General features: G+C 39.7%; 1 protein-coding gene across 2 annotated transcripts in view; it reads right to left on the bottom strand.

Moving 5' to 3' along the window:
- Window positions 1–20,147, bottom strand: part of CCDC93 (coiled-coil domain containing 93) — a 95,915-nt gene that overhangs the window by 67,230 nt on the left and 8,538 nt on the right. For both annotated transcript variants that reach the window (XM_008586827.1, XM_008586826.1), the window contains exons 4-6: window positions 10,046–10,157; window positions 5,709–5,807; window positions 5,253–5,309 (exon numbers count right to left, since the gene is read on the bottom strand). In XM_008586827.1, the coding sequence (XP_008585049.1) occupies window positions 5,253–5,309; window positions 5,709–5,807; window positions 10,046–10,157 (268 nt within the window). The remainder of the gene's footprint in view (window positions 1–5,252; window positions 5,310–5,708; window positions 5,808–10,045; window positions 10,158–20,147) is intronic.

Below are 20,147 nucleotides of genomic sequence, written 5' to 3' on the forward strand. Positions count from 1 at the left end.
AAATAAAGTTCGTGTACGTTATAGCCACCTCGTGATCAGAGCCTTCTTCTTGATGAGCCCCGAAATCCCTCACACCCGGAATGTCACTGCTGTTGCCCCAGCTCATACAACATGGTCTGGCACACAGTTAAGTACTCAATTAATATTACTGAATGAATACAAGGAGTCAGACAGACCAAGGTTTTACTCTTCGCTCCCTTACTTACCACCTCTCTGATGTGGGGCAAGTTATTTAACCTTTGTGGTTTTCTTTTTATAAAATAGGTATAAGCAGAGCTGATGTAAGGATTAATCAGTCAATATATTTAACAGTGCCTGACACACAAAGAGGGTTAAGATACATACATTCTACATACATATGGATGTATATTATTATTAATAAAACATACTATATTGTTTTACTTGTGTAACCACATTTGCATTTTACATGCTGGTTCAAAAGGCTTTCCCCACAGCAATCCCTATGGAAGAACACTCTGGAGTAGTAATTTTAAATGACATGGTCTCTTAGGTAATCCAATCAGTTCAACAAAGCATTTCTTTCCAAGTAGAGTGGAAGCTCTAAGAAGCCTTTTTTCCCCAATTCCTTCTATTCTCATATACAATTCTAAACATAGCAAAAAAAATGCTCATAAATACTAAACGAATATATATTTGGGGGCTTTGGGTAAAATTTTGTGGGCACCCTTTATTCAAGGTTAAGAGGGAATAGAAGACCTCAGTGCAAAGGACAGCTACTTCATGAACATGAAGGGTGGATGGCTCAGGAAAGGAGGAAATAAGCTGAGAACAGCACACAAAGTCAGACAGATGAGCCCATTATGATTATGACGCAAAAGTGGTAAGGAAAGTCTTGTCCTAGAATAGCAAAAGGTTCCATTTCTGATGTCCTCTGAAAATACTACCTCCTATCAGGCAGGCCTTCTACAAAGCAGCTAGCTATTCTGTGAAGAGGAGGTAGGGAGAAGTAAGAAAGTAACACGTTTCAAATAAGAAAGCAGAGGTACTAGAATAATGCCCAGGAGAAAAAAAAGTAAGGAAGGCCAAGAAAAAGAGAGAACACTCCAAAAGTGATGAGCTCAGATGTTAAAGTTCACAACAGCCTTTCTACCTGGAGATCTGGACAGAGTATAGAAGCCTTAGGTATAACCTTTGACCCAATTCCACTTCAAGGAATGTATCCTAAATAAATAGAGACAAAAAGAAAAAAAGAAAAATCAGCTATGAAGATGTCCTACTTAATGGCCAAGAGGAAAAAAAAAAAGATACAAGCTAAGCTAAATTAACTGTACATAATGAAAAACTGACAACCACTAAAAATGCTGTTGGATATATACAAGTATTTATTGGCATGGAAAGATATCCTCAATACATTGTTGGACGAAACAAGCAAACAACAAAACAGAATATACAGTTTTACGTCATTTTTCCGTGACCTCTAATTCTTTATATTGATATTCATAACTCTAGATTTCCTACTTGGAATATCAAAAGTTATCCCTGGCTGATTTAGTCTTTGTACTTTTTCTCCCTTTCCTAATTTCTCATTATTATTACTACAGTACTTGTATAAAAGAAAAATACTTTTTTTTAAACAAAAATCGTGCACCAAAAAAATGGATGAGCTACTTAACCAAAGATGAACGTAAAAGATTGGAACAGTCTTCTAAGGATGGCTAAAGACAAAAATAATCTAAATATTTAAATGTTTAATACTTTTACATTATGTCTAAGCAAGAATAAGTAAAAGCCTGTTGGTTGAGTCACAATGGTATCACGTTAACAGTTGAAAAAAGAAGATAACAGGACAACCTCCACTTGGCATCCATTCTCCAGCTGGACAGAGTCTTCGAATGGATAAAGTCACAGTAAATACCTCCCTAAGGGACCGAAGAGGTGGTGAGAGAGCACTCAGCCACTCTGGATGCACTGGAGTCTCTGAGATCCAGATTAATAACAGCTCAAAGCGTAAAAATAAGTCAGCAACATTCCTACAAAATTAGTGTTAGGAATATGTGGAAAATCAGAGACCAGGTAGAGAGGGAGAAAACTGGAGAAGCACCAATATCTGTTGTGTTGGAATCAGATGTAAAATCAAAATCTGGCTGCCTCTTCCTTGCTCTGCAGATACACAGAAAATTTATTAACCTTTCTGAGCTTCAACTTCCTGATTCATAAAAGAGAAATAAAAACATAACTCCCTGAGTATTGATGGGGATAAATAAAATAATGCTCGTAAAATGCCTAATTAGGTACCAGACACATAAAAGGCACTCGATAAATACATGGTAGATACATACATATTTTATAAAAGTCTGGGTCTAGAAACTAGGCACCTGTATGTTTATATCTGACCTTATTTTATTCCTTAATTTTCCATTCATAATTTAAATTTGGGATTCTATATTCATCAATAAGGAGTAGGCAAGAAACACTGATAAGCCATCTGAAAGGCAGAGCTAGGAAAAGGCTGGGAGGAAAACAAAATACCCTCCAGAACCTGAGACTTGCAAAGAGCCACAACACCTGGTCTAAGAAAGATTTCCATCCTTTTAGTAAGGGAGGCATTTTCCTTGGGGAGCATGACAACAAATAAAAAACTGCAAGCTTTTCAGTTTTTTATTCTGATTCACAAGAATAAGCCAGGGATATGCACTACAGCCCTGGAGTCTCTTTAGAGCTTTTGGGACACTCATTTCAAGCCAGCTAAGGAAGTGCTTGCAGAAGTGGTAGGAGGGGGACATGAGTTAATGGTATTGGAGCTCAGCTAAGAAATCTAAGAAGACAGTTTCTGGAAGTTAGAAGCATTTTCAGAAGTTAAGGAAAGGAGAAAACAATCAAAACCCAAAAGCAACCTCTAGCCATCTATAAAAATTCTTTACAATTCCTGCTGAAAATGCATTGCTACTCAATTGAGGATTAAGTTCACACATAAAAAGGAAATAAACTAAGCAATACAAATTATAATGAAAGAGACTCACAAATTCTTTTCTACTTCACTTTATTTTGAAATTACTTTCTAATTATCTAGAGGCTCTATAAGACTGGGTTTGTGTCCTGACTGAATCACCAACAATATGACCTTGGGCAATTTACATAATCTATCTGGCTTCAGTTTCCTCATGTGCAAAAACTACTACTACTTCATAGGGTTGTTGTGAGGACTAGATGAGTTATAGATAAACACTCAGAACAATGTCTAGGCATTATGTAAATATTTGTCATTATCATTATCTCATTAAATTCTATGCAGTTACATTATAAACAGAAGTGGATTTTTTTCTCTCTCTCTCTTTATACCTTCACTGGGAACAGAGAAGTTGATTTAAAAAAAAAAAAAAAAACTCTATTAAAAATGAAGAAAACATAATTGTCTCTGAAAGCGTGAACTATTATTCCATGGGTATATTCCTGAAATATTCCAGGCCCAATTTCATTGATAGGATGACTGACAGCTATGCTGGCCTTTTATTTTGGGTTGTACAGGCAAAAGCTGTTATTTTCTCACTCTATATCCAGGGCTAAGAGTGAGATTTACATGTGAAGATATTCAATTAACCACTAAAATTTTTTTAACTTGTACTTATTATTTTTAATAGGTGATACACAGACTTAGTATAAAATTCAAAGAGAACAAAGTTTATAGGGAAAGGAAAATTTCCCTTCCTCTCCTATACCGGCTTCCCAATTCTCTACCTCAGAGGTAATGCTATTACTTAGTTTTCATTTCAAAAAATGAAGTATCATTTAAAACAGGAGAACACAATAGCATGTCCAGACAATTGGTTATTATTTGCTATGAGAAATATTGTTAGGAGAAATCTTTAATAGCATACTGAAGACCCTACACCAGAAAGTGAAAAAAACACAACGTTATATTTTAAGTATGATTCCAATTCAGTTTAAAAATGCTCATTAAAAACATGGAAGAAATATGTCCAAGCACTAAAAGTGGCTGCTTCTGTATTGTGAGATTAAGGGTTTCTTTCCCTGCATCTATCATATGTTTTAAAAAGAACTTATTTAAGGATGTTCTAAACTGAACACCTATTTCATAGCCAAGAAAGAAAATTACTCGGATGTCATATAATTTCTTCTCATTATTATTGTTTAATACTGCCACCAAATCTGAACCTAATATTTGGCTTTGGAGTATGACTATCTTAAAAATTTCCCACCCTCCCATTTCCAAAATGGAATTGAAGAAAAGATACAAATTACAATTAAAAGGTGACGAAGACTTTTTTGTCTTACATAAGCACTTCATGTCTTTCATCATCAAACAATTGCTCTTTTCAGGGTAATCACTTCAGGAAACCACACACTTATTTTTAAGGCAAGCCAGTTTAGATTTCTTTTTCTGGAAAGACTCCATAGCCAGTTTGCAAAGCCATACAAGCCAGAGAACCTCAATCTTTATATTTATACAGTGTAACCCAAGTCACCTGCATAAAAAGTGCATTTGATATTTCAGCTGGGTGGCATATTAATAGAATAGACTACACAGCTGTAAAAATCAACTAAAGCTACATATGTAAGTATGGCTGAATCTCACAAATAAGGCTGAGTAAAATGTTTAGTATGATACGATTTAGATAAAGTAAAAAAGATGCAAAATGACACTGTACATTATTTTCAGAAGAGAGAGAATCACACCCAGGCACTGAGGCTTCATTCCTCTCAGCTCAGGTAGGAAGGATGGGGAGCAGAGGGCTGCTGACAAGGTTCCACTGGTGCTGGCCCGGAGTGTCTTGAAAAGGACCAAAGCTCTCCACTACCCCTTGTGCTGGAGAAGTGGGTGCACATGTGCAGACTCCCATTGATTAAGATGCACTGTATATGGTGAGAGAGGCCGTCCCAAACCACTCTGCCTCTTCAAAGCCGTCATGGGCATGGGGGTGGTAATCTCAATTTATCATGTCCAGTTCATCATCTGCTCTTTGGAACTACACAAAGTTTACAACCGCCATTGGGATAAATGAGGAAGGGCTTTGTGTTTGGATACTTCTCTCTTAAAACTGGAACTGAGGACACCAGGTAGTGGTTGTGGCAGTCTCTACCTGTGAGTGCCAGCGTCCTGGCACTGAACAGGAAAGCAGTCATGGCTTCCCTCACACACCCACCTGAGGCCAGCTTCTGGGCAATCCCAACAAATAAAAGCCTTAGAAAGCAGCATTTCTGTGATTTAAATCAAAGGGCTACTGGAAGGCTGTGCAGTACTCTGACAGAGGAACACGGGAAAGGGAACTTACAGAGAGGTCAATAACTGTCTTGACGGCCTTTTCTTTTCTCTTCATGAAGTCCTCATCCTGCAAGACAAAACACAGAGATTAAACAAATCTCGTGTGATGATTACAACTCAACTGTACCACTCAAAAAATTAGCCTTTATAAATTGACTTTTCATCATACTTTGCCTGAAAAGAAGTCTCAATTTTCTAACAAATTGTAATGCATTCTCCATGGGAAAAGACTAGGACTTCTGCAGTGGCTCCAACACAGATCCCTACAGCCATTAACAAAAAGTGTGGCCATTTGAAGTGATAGGAGGTCCAGTTTCAACGCTGGGATAAAACCAAGTAGGGGCAAAGATGTCAAGCAGGGGGGTGGGGCATGGGAAGCCTGAGCTTACTCTGTTCCTTCCTGGGTAGTCTCTAAGTGTGCACTCATGGTCTTAGTTGGACAAGAAAAGAAAAGGACAATACTGACCTCAGGGAGACTGTAGGTTTTCTGGAACTGAGATATAGAGTAGGAGCGGATGTAGTCGCCCATCTCTTCTTTTGTTTCTATGGCTCGTTTCACCAGCCACTGGGGAAGAAGTGAGGAAACATGAGTTGATAGGGATGAAACCCCACTGCAGTGAAGGCCATCTCAGAGATAGCACAGAGTGTGAACCCAAGTCAGCATGGTTGAACTGATTAGGCGATAAGAAACTATCAACACACACTGTCCTACAGGAAAAGCAGATGGTTGGGCATCCGAGATGCTGAGATGCAGTGGAGCCAAGTGCAGGAGCTTTAAGGCCTTACTTCATACCTCAGGCCTTGATTTGCCTCTCTGTAAAGGTAAGAATATCAGTTCCTTTCACCTCACAAAACTACTGTGGGAGCAAATGAAATCACAAGTACTAGAGTGCTTTGTAAATACCTGAGGCACAAGACAAATACAGCTGTTCCCCCCACCACCCGGTCCCAGTAGCAGATCCTAATATAAATCTCTTTCCTGTGCTGCTTGTACCACAAACCAGGGAAAGGGAAGAGAACCACAGAGAACACTAGTATTAACTCCTCATTTGACAGATCAAAGAAAGTCCAAAACATTCGGATTTGGTAACAGTGCATACTGAATACAAAGCCTGATGCGTTGGTATTGATATTCACGACACCCTCTCTCTTAATCCTCACACTATAAGGTAGATGGTACTGGCTGAATTTTACAGAACTTGAAGTGCAGAAAGACTACATAATTTGCTCATTGATCCACAGCAAGCAAGCTGCCAAGCTGGGAGTCACAAGTTGGAGGCTCTTCCACACCAGAAGACTAGACAAATGGGTTTTATTAAATGTCTCCCAGCTCTACTGCACTGATACCTGGTAGCAGCTGTTCTGCATTTCTCTCAATTTAAACCTCCCAGTTAATTAAAACATGCACACACCCCACCCCAAAACCTAAAGATCAGGTGCTCTGAGGGTAAGAGTGTAAAGTGCAAAAACAGCCTTTGCTTCTCCTCCCTGGCTCTTCATTCACTCCCTTTATTACTGAAGAACATTACATAGGGGATGCCATCTGCTAGGGTTGCCACACCCTCTCCAGCAAGGGCTACTACATCTCAAAAGCAGTTTTTGGATAGTAGTTGTGTTTGCCCAAGAGCATAGCACCCTTGGCGAGGTTTAGCTACCTAAGAAAGTAGACATATGGCACATGGCATGGAGCTTCATGGTACTCCCACAGGGATGGGAAGAGATGCTTGTTCAGAGGGCAGTCAGCTCAAGTAAAGTACATGTTCAGGAAGTAGCTGCCCATGATAGGGGTGGCTACAAATAACTAAAAAAGGGAAAATTCCTTTGTTGTAAGTATCTTTCATTTATTGTCACCACTCCACCCCATCACATCCCACCTCCAAATTATGACCTCAAGCACTGACCAAAATCTAGAAGCAGAGGTAGAAGATCAGATAGCATTCAGAACTTTTGTAGACCCTCACTCACACTCCTACCCCAGTATACCAGCCCAGGACAACTAGGGAGATTGACTCATTACTCAACTCAATTTAGCTCTGCTTTCCTTTGAATCAAGAGACCCAGTTTGTGATCGTTCATATCTGTTTCCTCTTCAGATCTGCCTCCATTAATCCCAGGTCTACTCTGAGTTACTACTTGGCTGGATCCTGGAACATGTGGTCAGATAAGGAAGGGAAAGCCTGCTGAGTCTTAGCATTCCCTTAGAGAACTGAAAGCTCTGTTTTGGAGTTCCCAGAGTGAATGGTTGCAGAAGGAACCTCTTGGACAGTCAAGCTCTGCCAAAGAAAGGACCCCTAGTACTCAAGAAAAATACCTCTTTGTGGGATTCACATGTCCAGAATGGGAGAAAAAGATAAGACCTAGAAATACCAGTGGCTGGAAGTTACATCTGGTTTTTTTTTCCTGGCTGGGATTCAGAAAGCATTATTATAGCTTTGCTTAAATGGTGTGGACATGGATCGTGAGTCTCTAGAGTTGAACTGATAATTAGGACAATGGTTCCCAACTGCTGGTCCATGACTGTTCTTTCACTGGTCCCCAGAAAAACAGGAAAAAACTACAGGCACATGGTGAATTTTTCATAATGCTAAATGTATTCGATTTGAAGGACTGTCCTTTTTTTCCAAGATTGGGAATTATTTCTTTTAGGAAATGACAGTAAAAGCAACATAGTAGTTACTTTTAAAAATGTCCTCGCCTTGCAAACTACAGATGGTAGCCCTAGGTCCACCTACACTTTTGCTTTAAAATTTTACAAGTCCATGAAATTAAGAAATCTGATAGTCATTAGCAGAGGCTCTCCTAGACAGGCACCTCTCTCCAGCATTCCAATCACAACGTGGAACATTTGCAGGCCCTCAAAATGCCCAAACTGACCATAGAAAATCACTTCCCAGGGCCGGCCCAGTGGCGCACTGGAGAGTGCGCCGCTTGGGAGTGCGGTGGCGCTCCCGCCGAGGGTTCGGATCCCATGTGGAGACCGGTTCCCGCTCACTGGCTGAGCGTGGTGCAGGCGCAACACATCTCATTGCTGGTCCCTGGTACGGGCGCGACACCAAGGGTTGCGATCCCGTTACCAGTCAGTAAAAAAGACAAAAAGAAGAAAAAAAAAAGAAAATCACTTCCCATTCATCATCTTCTCATATCTAGACTACATTTTTGGCCCCAAAGTTCTAGCATAGGGTTAAATAAGGTCTAATCCCTAGAGATCCCAGCTTTGGGGGGAAAAGTAACAACCTCATAGTATGATGGGTCAGAGGTTTCAGTAATAATAAACACAGGGTCCCAACTTCGCATTTTCTCAAAAAGGATCAGGTACCATCCCTATGCATCAGAGAGAAAAAAAGTCTAACAAACATACAAATCAAATTCTAAGTTAAAGTCTTGGCCTTACATTTACAAATTTCATTTATACATTTATGAATTTCAAGGCATTCAATTTTAAGTCTAGTACAGGAAAGATTTAACATATAACAACAGAAACAACTATATAACACTTATAAAGCACTTACTTCATAAATCAGAGTTAAATCATTTGCCCAAGGAACATGGCTAGAAAGTGGCAGAGCAGACATTTGAACCCAGGAAGTCTCCAGAATCCATACTCTTAACCCCTACATTACATAATCTTAACACAGAGCTAGAATATTTCTCTAGCAAGGGCTGTGCAGCTTCCTTCTCGGTGGCTGCATGGTGAAGTGGGAAAATCACAAGGCTTGGGGACAAAGAGTTCAGACTGGAATCTATGCTGATCCACACACTAGTTCCCTGCCCTTAAACAGATCGATTAGCCTCTCGGAGTCTCACTTCCTCAACGTAAGGGATTATAATACATGCTTCAAATAACTCAATTAGGGTCTGATGAAAAGTACAGTTCACAAAGCAGGCAACAAACCTGAGTCTATGTGCTCCTTCTCTTTTCAAGGTCCCTGGAGAGGAAGCTCAAACACAAGAACCGAACAGAATACAGGGAGCTATACAGCATAAGTCACTGAATCACAGAGCCTCAAGAAGCAACCAGAGGGAAAGAAGTCTCCCAATAGGCATTTAACCATCAAATAAGGAATGAACCTACAAATTGCTAGACACTCTGGTAGGTGCTGAAGACAAAACAGTGAGCAAAACAGCTGTGGTGCCTGCCTTCATGAAGCTTACAGTCTGGTGGGAGACAGATAAATAATCAAACACACGAATGTACATGGTTACAAACTGCAATAAGGATAATTCCTATGAAGGAAGGGAATGTGACAGTATGAGTACATACAGCAAAGGAACCTGTTCTGGATTAGGGGGTGAAGAAAAACTTTCTTAAAGAGGTTTGGTGGAACTGGAATCTGAAGGATGAACAAGTTAAGCAGGTAAGGAGAGAAGGGAAGAGCATTCCACCCCAAGGAACCGGCAGTGCAAAGGCCCTGTTACAGGAGAAATTATAATAGGTATGGTGAAATCTGAAAGAAAGTCAGAGGAGCTAGAACAGAAAAAACAAAGAAAACCAAGGAATGAAATCAAGCCACATAGCTGGAAGGGACCGGAGAATACAGGGCTAAGAATTTCTATCTTAACCAAAAGGCAGCGAAAAGCCACTGATGAGAACATTCAAAGAGCTTAACAGGTGACAGTGCAAAACTAGAGTATACAGAACATTGGCAACATTTTGAGGATGACGACAAGAAACACCATCATGTCCTGCTGCACCAAATCTGTACCACAGCACTTATTCAGGACCCAAGCCAGATGGCCCTAAGGCCAGACCTGTTACAGGAATTCTGATGTTCAGAGGACAAGAAACCATACAGAAGCTCTCACCTGAACAACTGGAAATATGTGAATAAAATCCATCCCCTGGATCTGGTGGGGCTCCAGCTGGTGTGGACATTTCATCCTTGGCAGGACTGAGACAATTTTTTCTGACAGAGCTCTGTTTGGAAAAAACAAGCAAAAAGTGAGACACACTAAGTGGCCCTTACGGCACTTCTAAAGTCTGAGCAGCATCCACAAGAATCTGGAGGCTTCTCAATGCCAGGCCATTGCCAGACCAGGACAAAGTTTCTCCTGGTTGACTGCAAAATGAGAAAAATAAGCACAATTTAGATGGATGTGTATGCACATAAGGTCACAAAACTGCCTTCATCCTTTATTGTAAGATTTTGTTCTTTCTATTTTTTTTGATGTTAAAATATTTTCTTTATGAAAGGATGATGTTAGAAATAGTTATTAATTTTTAAACATCTTTCTATGGTAAGATAAAAAGTTACCAGTGCTTCATATTCTTTTACATTTCATTTTACTGACCTACTTTATCCAAAAGTCTGGGAACCACTAGATTAAACAGTAAAAAAAAAAAAAAATTCTCAATATCTTTCAGGCAACAATTATCAGACCCTATGCCAGGTACTCAGAATATTAACACAAACATGGGGCCTCATTTCCAAAAGAAGTTCAAAGTTCTCTACTCTGGAACAAAAATATTTTTAAAATAAATAGTAGCCTTTAATTTTTTCAGTACTCTAAAATTAATCCTAGATTTGGGGGAACTTTGTATCCTCACTGTTATTTCCATAGACAGGAGATATTTTCCGCTTCTCATGAAGGACACGCTGACCTCTCTCTAATACCTTGCCTAAGTCCTCCTCCTATGGAATGGCCAGAATTGGGAAGGGAAGTACCCTTCCCCAAAGGGAAGTCTCCCTGACATCTCAGTATTCTTCTAAGTCATCAGCACCCTGTTGGGGAGGTTTCTTAGCCTGGCCTGGACAGTACAGTTTTATGGCAGGAGTGACAGAAGGACTTGTGTGCAAGTCCATTTCATTGCAGCTTTAAGTCTCCTTCTCTAAACAGCTGGTATTTGCTCTCTAACTGTGATTCCTGTTTCTTATATCTTAATTGTATCAGATTTGGAGTAGAGATAAGAGGTTATTCAGTGAGTCTGCTAAACCCCAAAATCATGGTACACAGATGGGAAACCTCGAGAAAGTCACCAGGCATGGCCTTGGGGCCATATGGAGAAATGGAAACTTCTGGCTCGGCCTACATGGACAGTTTAGGTCACACCCCCACCTAAGAGCCTTTCAAAAAAAAATCTTATCGGGCCGGCCCGGTGGCGCTCTCGGTAGAGTGCGGCACTCCCGCCAAGGGTTCGGATCCCATATAGAGACCGGTCTGCTCACTGGTTGAGCGCGGTGCAGGCGCGACACCGAGGGTTGCGATCCCGTTGCTGGTCACGAAAAAAGACAAAAAGGAAAAAAAAAATCTTATCACAGCAGCTAATGTGGCCTTGTTTACAAAATGCAGGACTATGTTCTAATACATGAAGATCCTGGTGAGCAAAGGGTCACTTTAGGTCTTATTAGTTGCTTTAAATTCAACAAGATTTGGGTCTACCAAAAGTGTTCCCTGTTCGAAGAAATCTTGTCCACCTTTATTTTTCTGCGGTTCAGTAATCATTCCCAGGAGACAGACACCCTTAAGACCAACATCTAAGTCAAGCCTGGGTGAGAGCTATTATTGTCTTACCCATGTTCCTATAAGTAGGTTTCATCCCCTCAGTCCTAGTAGGAACTAAGTGGCCTAAAGGCAAATCTAAGCAGCTCCCCAGGGAATGGTCCTCAGAGAACACACAAAGAAACAGCGTTTGGTATCTGGAAAGTAGCTTCACAAGGTGGAACCAAGGTTAAAACTGCTGAGGACAATAGCTACCTCCCACTCATCATCAGATCAAATGTCAAGTCCAGTATTTTAAGAGCAAAATATACAAGGAAAGAAAGATGGATACCCCACTGCACACATGCACAGAAAGGACGGAACATCTACCTCCCAGGAGGGAAGTAATATGAGAACCTTTTCTGCCTCTTTCCCCTGCTCCCTAACAGAAGGGTGAGTGAGGAGTGATTTATTCAAAAGGTCTGAGAACATGAAGGAACTATGTGGCTCTCAGCCCCTCTTCGGGCCCCTCCTTTCTGAGCAGCCTGTCTTTAGGACACACGCATCTTTTCTGCCATGCGATGTGTGGAGATGTGTTTCCTGGTGGAGAAGCCTGTGTGGTGTACAAGTCTGCTTGGGGCTTGAATGGCATAGTGTGATAGACAAGTACTAACAAACTCATTTAGCAACATATCTAAGGTGCTCTCTTTGAAAAGCTTTATTTTTTATTTTGACTCCTATGCCTTGTTTCTTAATTTCTTTGAAACTTGTAAAGGGTACAGATGAGTGTTTATCTGGCACTGCTGCCCAAACTCCAAACTTAGCCAATAAAGATGAGCATCAACGCTGGTTTTGCACCCTTGCTCAATGTAGGGCTTAACTATTTATACATGTGGATCCCAGATCAATATAGCCTTTCCTCTTGGAAGATTTTAATTTCAGCAAGAGAGCCCCCTCTAGAGGCTGCAGATCTATGTGTTTGCATAGGGTTACCCATTGCCTACAATCCCTTGAGGCTGAGACCCCGAACGCCATCCAGCCCAACCCCCTGCAGTTAGACACAGTTCTCCCTGGACACTCCTCAGAGCCAGCCTACTCACTCAGTTCACAAAGGCCCTGAGGAAAGGATATTGTGGGTCATCTTGGGGTTTACAACCCTCTTAAATCAGTCTCCAAGAAATTACTGCCAAGTCTGGACAGTCTCAGCAGACACAGAAGCGCTGAAGGCGCCAACACTGCAAGGAGGTGGGGATGTGGAAGGAAGCACAGGCAGGCTGGAGGCAGGGGAGGAAAGTCAGGAAGATTTCTTACAGAATCTACCAGCCCCAATTTGGTTTCTCCCTGGAGCTCAGGGTAGATCCACCTGACTTTCTAAAAACTGGGAAAAGTGACAACTGCAGAGGTCACCAGGCAGGTTTCCTACTCTAAGATTTTTAATACACTCATTTGTCATTACGGGTGATTAGTTTGATGCCTTTTAAGAGTGTTCACACACCTTTTAACAGTGTTCTGTTCCCTACTCCACTGCAAACAGTGTGAAAGAGAGTGAATTAAACCTGGGTCTAAATTCCAGCACCATCACTCACTCTAGGACTTTTGGCCATCACCCGGTCCCTCTGGTCCAATACTCCCATCATAAAACACGAAATAATCCCTGTCCTGCCTCTTCAAAAGTTGCTGCGGGGCCGGTCTGTGGCTCACTCGGGAGAGTGCGGTGCTAATAACACCAAGGCCACGGGTTCGGATCCCATATAGGGATGGCCGGTTCGCTCACTGGGTGAGCGTGGTGCTGACAACACCAAGTCAAGGGTTAAGATCCCCTTACCGTTTAAAAAAAAAAAAAAGTTGCTGCGAAGGTAAAATAATAAAATGCATGTGCAAGTGCTTGGAACATGGATGCTTAGTAAATGTTGTTGAACTCACTTATAACCAAAATGAATTCATTTCAAGGTAAAAGCCTAAGATCTTATTTATGAGCTTCTGAGCATAGGGCTCTCTGGTAATAAGGCTTTAGGACAAGGTGGGGGTGAAGGATAGAAGCTTATGGAACCCTCAGGAAAGAAACAAGAAGGAGAAAAGGCCCCAACTGTGTGGAATATACTAATATTAATAAAGCAAATGTATTTCATAGGGCCTAGCTTCCAAAGCCCTGTAGTTTCAGGTACAGCCCAACTTTTTAAAATTACACATAAAAATGTTAAGCTTGTGAAAGACAGAAAACTTTCCCCAGGCTAAAGTCTCTGTTGTGGATAAAGAATTGTAACACCAAAATTGCTGGCTCCAAGGGCAGATGTCCTTGGTGCAGCTAATCCTAATGACTATTGCCATGACAATTACCTTACTGTTCTTTTTGTAACCACCTATGTTCCTTTTCTGTAACTTGCTGGCCTGGAGAATAAATACTGAGAGAAGACCCTAGTTCAGTGTTATTTTCCAAGGAATGCTGCTCTCTTGAGGGTTCCTGGAAATTAACCCCTTTGGGGCTTCTCACTGCTCAGAAGAAATGAGCTTTGAGTAATCCTTTGTGTCTCCATCACCCTGGGGGAGAGGTGACAAATGATGCCCTGTGTGAGGAGTTCCATGGATCAGAGACTGACCTGCCAAGACTTGGAAAATAATGAATGTCCAACATTTATATTTGCACATCCTGGTAAGGGAATCCTCAGCCCAGTAAGGGAATCAAGGGTGGCTTTCCATTAGCGACCACATGCCTGCAGCAGGTCAAGCTAGCTTTCAACCCAAAGTTTTTTTCCCTTTTTTTTTACTTTTAAAATATGGAAAATTCTTTAACAAAAGGGGAGACTCAACATAAATTAAAACTCCAATGTCTCCTTAAAGCAGCCGGCTGTAAAGTAACTGAATGGCAGCTTGTAAAACTGTTAGTGGTTATTAGACAACCATATTCTTGGTACCCCAAGGAAGGGAGCCTTCACATAAAATTTGGGGAACAAATTGATCACTGGTTAATTTATACAATGGGTCTCGTCAAGGTGTCCCATCTAACAACTTGGAATCTGTGCCAAGTCGCTTTGAGATCTATTCAAGACCTTAACAAAAAAAAAAAAGAAATGTTTATGTCACTGAAAAAGGTTAAAACTTAATCTTTGCCAGTAACTGAAAAAACTTTTAATTGGACAAACTAAGTAAAAGAAGTTAATATTTCCTTGCAATGTCAGTTTTGTTTGAGTATGTTTTCTTTTAACTGCATGTGCTTCTCTTCTTCGCCAAAGACTCTGAGGCCTTATGAAAAATGCAGCCCTGGCACCAACCAGACCTCCTTTTGGGTCTGCTGCCTTTCTCTGGAAACCCCAAAAGTCAAATGGCTTCATCTCTGTTTCACAGCTCACCCCTTAAGCTCAGTAACCCATTTGAGAAACGAAAACTAGACTAAAATCTACCTGTTTTTGTTACCTTACTTTCTCTAAAACAGGGTGAAGCCTCACAGATAAGCTTTAACATTCTTTAGAAACACAATTTAAATCTGACTGTCCTTTTAAACTAGTGAGTTTTCTATTTTATCTATTTCCTTATTATATTTTAAACAAAACCTATAAAATCCTTATTGTTTCTGTTTATGTCTACATGTTCATGTACATAAATGTATGCTATGTCTACATGCTCATATGTTCATGTCTATATGTGTGTTTGTATTGTCTGCATGGTACCAAATTGGCTTATATTTAATGTGTGCTCATTAAATAAATAAGTATACTTTTCAAGTTCACGTGACTTTAATTTTCTAAAGTTTTGATAAAAAAAAATATTTTCAAAATTTGATTTAAATCTTTTGCCTAATTTGTCTTTAGGTCAATATGCCTCCTCCTTATCTCAGCTCTGGCTCCTGGCCATGCTGGGAGAAATAATATCTATTAGACATTACCTTTGTGAATGCCGCCCTCTGCCTTAAGCTCCACACGGCCTCTCTGGATTCCACATGGCCCTAAATGCCATGTGTGTACTTGGGACCCAGGATGGCTGGTGAAAGGAGACCTATGCCCAATATCTCATAGGCCCTAGTTAACATTATCTGATAAGGGTATAGATTTAATACACCAAGTTTTTGGCTGGGAAACCATAAATATTTATTTGGTAAAAACAGCTGAGGCTCAAACTGGGCTTTGTATAATCTGCTCTGACAAATGGACTCCCATTTACTAACCTGAATGTATAAAAATGTTCTTATCAGCACACATCTTTGCCTGGGTTTACTAATCAAACAGGATTACATTTGTCTTTGCTAGAGGCTCTTAAGTTGTGAACCCAGCCAAAACCAGAAAAACCTTTCTATGATTTTTAGACAAACGAGGCCAATTTAACATTGATAGAAAAAAAAAAAAAAAAACAAGTATGTAAAAAAGAGGGGATATAAAGAAAGCTATGGATATGAGAATGTGGTTGTGGTTAGAAAGGTTAAAAAAAAATACATATATATATATATATATTTATTTATGTAAAATAGCATCTGGTATAGTGTATTTTTGTCCTAAAGTAACATGACTGACTATTTAGGAAGTAGGAAGTATAGGACAAAAACAAAAAGTCTGTGTAAGTCATGATAATGGTTTGTACAGGTTAATTTATAAATTTTTTTTTAAAAATTGGCTAAAATTAAAAACAAATTTTGTATAAGTTTTTCTCAAAATTAAACATCAATATCAAAAGTATTTTGATACAGGTTTAGAGTTTGTTCTCTTATGTTGGAACAAGCAGATTTTCTAAAAGCACTGAACTGATCTTAATAGAAAATTGGAAGAAATTCTATTTATCTTTTAAGATATCTGGCCTAGGAAACATTTCATCTTTTATTGTAATTTCTTGTGCTCTCTACCTTTGAAATCCTTTGTCACTTTGGTTTTATTTTTGTAGTGATTTGTGATCTTATTTAACTGTTTTAAGTCTTTGTTATTTGACAAACCTTCCAAAACTAAATTCTGAAAGCTCAACCTTTTGACTTTAACTTTGGGAGGTTCCAAGGACCCTGGAGCTAATCATAGATAGACAGATTAGATAGATAGATAGATAGATAGATAGATAGATAGATAGATAGATAGAATAGATATATCAAAACCAGTTGGCTTATTTGATAAATTAGACTATATAAAAACATTATCAAAACAAGAAATAATATTTGACCTTCTTTAGTTTTACTAAGATATTATTAATGTGTGTTCCAAAATCTTGTAAGGTTCTTGGCAATCTGTGTCTTAATATAAATGCTACCGGTCATAATTTTGGTTCAAGTATAATTTTAAAATGTTATGTCAATATTTCATGAAAAAACTCTGACAGGTTTAGTTTCCTGACAAACTTTGAGTTCATACCTTTGAACTGAATTTCCAAAATTCTAATGAAGAAACTTATGGGTTTGTGAAATTACTCACCAAGGTCAAAACAACAAAAGTTAATTACATAAAACTAATGAATTGAATAAAAGGAATTATAGGTTTTTACAGTTTTTATTTTGAAACATCGCTCATTAATGTCTTGTTTTCCAGATTTAAGAAAACTCTCTCTTAAGCTATCTATAACTAACAACAGTCTGGTAAAATATAATTTAAAACAGAGATAAAAGCATTTGTTTTCTCCCTGTTTGATCCCCCCCCCAAATAAAAACTTTTGAGTCCTTTATGATTATTATGGCAATGTGGCTATTTTCATAAGTTCAATATAAATTAACTCTCTCTTTATAACAGGATATAATTTAAAACTTTGGTTATAAAATAGCATGTCTCTTCTAAGTTCCTGACCCCTCTCCATGTTGCCCTAATTTGGCCTAACTGCTGTTTCATCTTGCTGTTTCATCTTTCCCCATGACATGGGACCTGACAACCTGGGAATGAGCCTTCCCAGCACCAAGGGATCTATACAAAGAAAAGTAAAACCTTTTCAATCTAAAAATTGATCATCAATGCTTTTATAAGGAATGCTTTGATCATAAAGGGGGAAATAATATCTTGTCTACAAAAGCAGTTCTTTAAAGTTTCACGGCCTTAAAGGGGGTACTCATGGCTTGGATGAGACATCCTGTTCCTAAACAAAAGATTTATAATTGATCAAAAAATTTTACAAAGATTAGATGCTTTGGAAGCAGTGATGTCCTGGATGGGTGAACACCAACAAACTCTTTGAGAACCCTATTCCGGAGTTTCAACTACTGGCAATAACACCCTAATTCACACCGCCAGGAATGATGCCAATGCAACGGCCCTGAGAGACATCGACATCATCAGTCCCCACCTGGGATAAATTAAAAGGACTTGCCATGCTAAAATGATATTAACATTAACAAAATGTCTTTGTCTTAACTGTGAAACCTTGATTATAAGCGTTTGCTTTTTCTTTTAAAAAAAATAAGAACGGGGAAAATGTGGTGTACACTAACATTAATAAAGCAAATGTATTTTACAGGGCCTAGCTTCCAAAGCCCTGTAATTTCAGGTATAGCCTAACTTTTTAGAATTACACATAGAAATGTTAAGCTTGAGAAAGACAGGAAATTTTCCCCAAGCTAAAGTCTCTGTTGTAGATAAAGAATTGTAACACCAAAATTGCTGGCTCCAAGGGTAGATGTGCTTGGTGCAGCTAAACCTAATGACTATTGCCATGACAATTATCTTACCATTCCTTTTGTAACCACCTATGTTCCTTTTCTGTAACTTTCTGGGCCAGAGAATAAATACTAAGAGAAGACCCTAGTTCAGTGTTATTTTCCAAGGAAGAATGCCTCTCTCTTGAGGGTTCCGGGAAATTAACCCCTTCAGGGCTTCTCACTGCTCAGAAGAAATGGGCTTTGAGTAATCCTTTGCGTCTCCATCACCCTGGGGAAGAGGTGACACAACTGGGCACATACAGAAGACAGCCTACGAGATAATGATGCCCTCAATAGGCAAGTGCAATCCTCAGACGTACTGCCCAGCCCACCTATTACATAGACTAGGATATACTGAGAAACTCAATCATAAGGCAGGTTTAGCCTAAATTCACCAAACTGGAATCTCTGTGGGTAGGAAACCCAAACACACAACACATTACAAAACCAAACAGAACAGATTTTTGGATAATGAAGTGCCCTGTGGCTTTAACATTTCTCCTACAGATAATTGCCTGATGTACTACTGAGTCTGGTGGGTCCTTAGACTTGCAAACCACTGTTCCCAGCTTTGTCCACAATTACGGTGCATGGCTCTGCACTTAACAGACAAACATCAAGCACTTATCCTCAATCCCTTATTCAAAACCTTTGGAGCCAGATGTGTTTCAGAATTCAGAATTTTTGAGCTGTTAATACTTTAGTATATCTAAGGAGCATGTACTATATGAGGACCCCAGGGAAATCTAGAGTAGCACCCTACAATTAAAGAAATTAATATTTCTTCAGCAAAATTTATGAATATTCAAGTGGGATCAATAAAAATTATATATAGTCTTAAATGAGGTCAGGTCATGTTTTGCTTTTAAATAAGTTTTGTATCCAAACTTAAAAAAAGTAAAATAAAACAGTTGTCAGTGTTTTTTACTTTTCAGAAATATAGATGAGGGATTCAGAATCCATATAAAAAACACTATGCTCCAATATCTATTAAAAGTTCATGGGATACTGTCACTGATGGGACTGTATCATATCCCCCAAGGATACCAAGGTAGAAAAGGGGCCTAAGAACCACTGTAAAACTCAAAAGGAATTTAGGAAGGAGGCACATGCAGAATCCAAGAAATGATAAAACTAGCCCAAACAGAATGCAGTGGAAAGAAATCCCAGCATCTCAAGGGTGCCACAGGTATGGGAAACAATCAGCTCATATTGGAACAGAAAGTCAGAGGCCTCAAAGAGTATCCTCAAGAAAACAGTGAATTCGGGCGGGCCCAGTGGCGCACTGGAGAGTGCGCCGCTTGAGAGTGCGGTGGCGCTCCCGCCGAGGGTTCGGATCCCATGTGGAGACCGGTTCCCGCTCACTGGCTGAGCGCGGTGCAGGCGCAACACCGAGGGTTGCGATCCCGTTGCCAGTCCCCGGTACGGGCGCAACACCGAGGGTTGCGATCCCGCTGCCGGTCAGTAAAAAAGACAAAAAGGAAAAAAAAAAAAAAAAAAGAAAACAGTGAATTCAAGCCAGTAAATATTCTGATCCAGAAACTGGCTAATCTGAACTACAGGTAAAAGCATATGCTTCTTTTGTCAACAAGAAATAAAGGCAATTAGAAATTCAAGGATAAAAAGCTGTATAAATAAATTCAAAGCAAATTACACCTTGCCTGATTCACAGTAACTCTTAGAGACCACCTCCACTTGCTTAAGCCAAATACTTTGGAATCATCCTTGAGTCCCCTCTTAATCTCATCCCAAATCCAATCTGTCAGATATCCTGTTAGCTCTATCTGTAAAACAGATCCAGAATCCCACCACTGCCAGCCCACTGTCCAGGCTACCATCATCTCCTGCAGGATATTACAACAGGCTAGAGAGTCTCCCCACTCCCAACTTTGTCCCCTT

The sequence above is a fragment of the Galeopterus variegatus genome, unplaced genomic scaffold (assembly GCF_000696425.1).
Source record: "Galeopterus variegatus unplaced genomic scaffold, G_variegatus-3.0.2 Scaffold4140, whole genome shotgun sequence".
Taxonomy (NCBI): domain Eukaryota; kingdom Metazoa; phylum Chordata; class Mammalia; order Dermoptera; family Cynocephalidae; genus Galeopterus; species Galeopterus variegatus.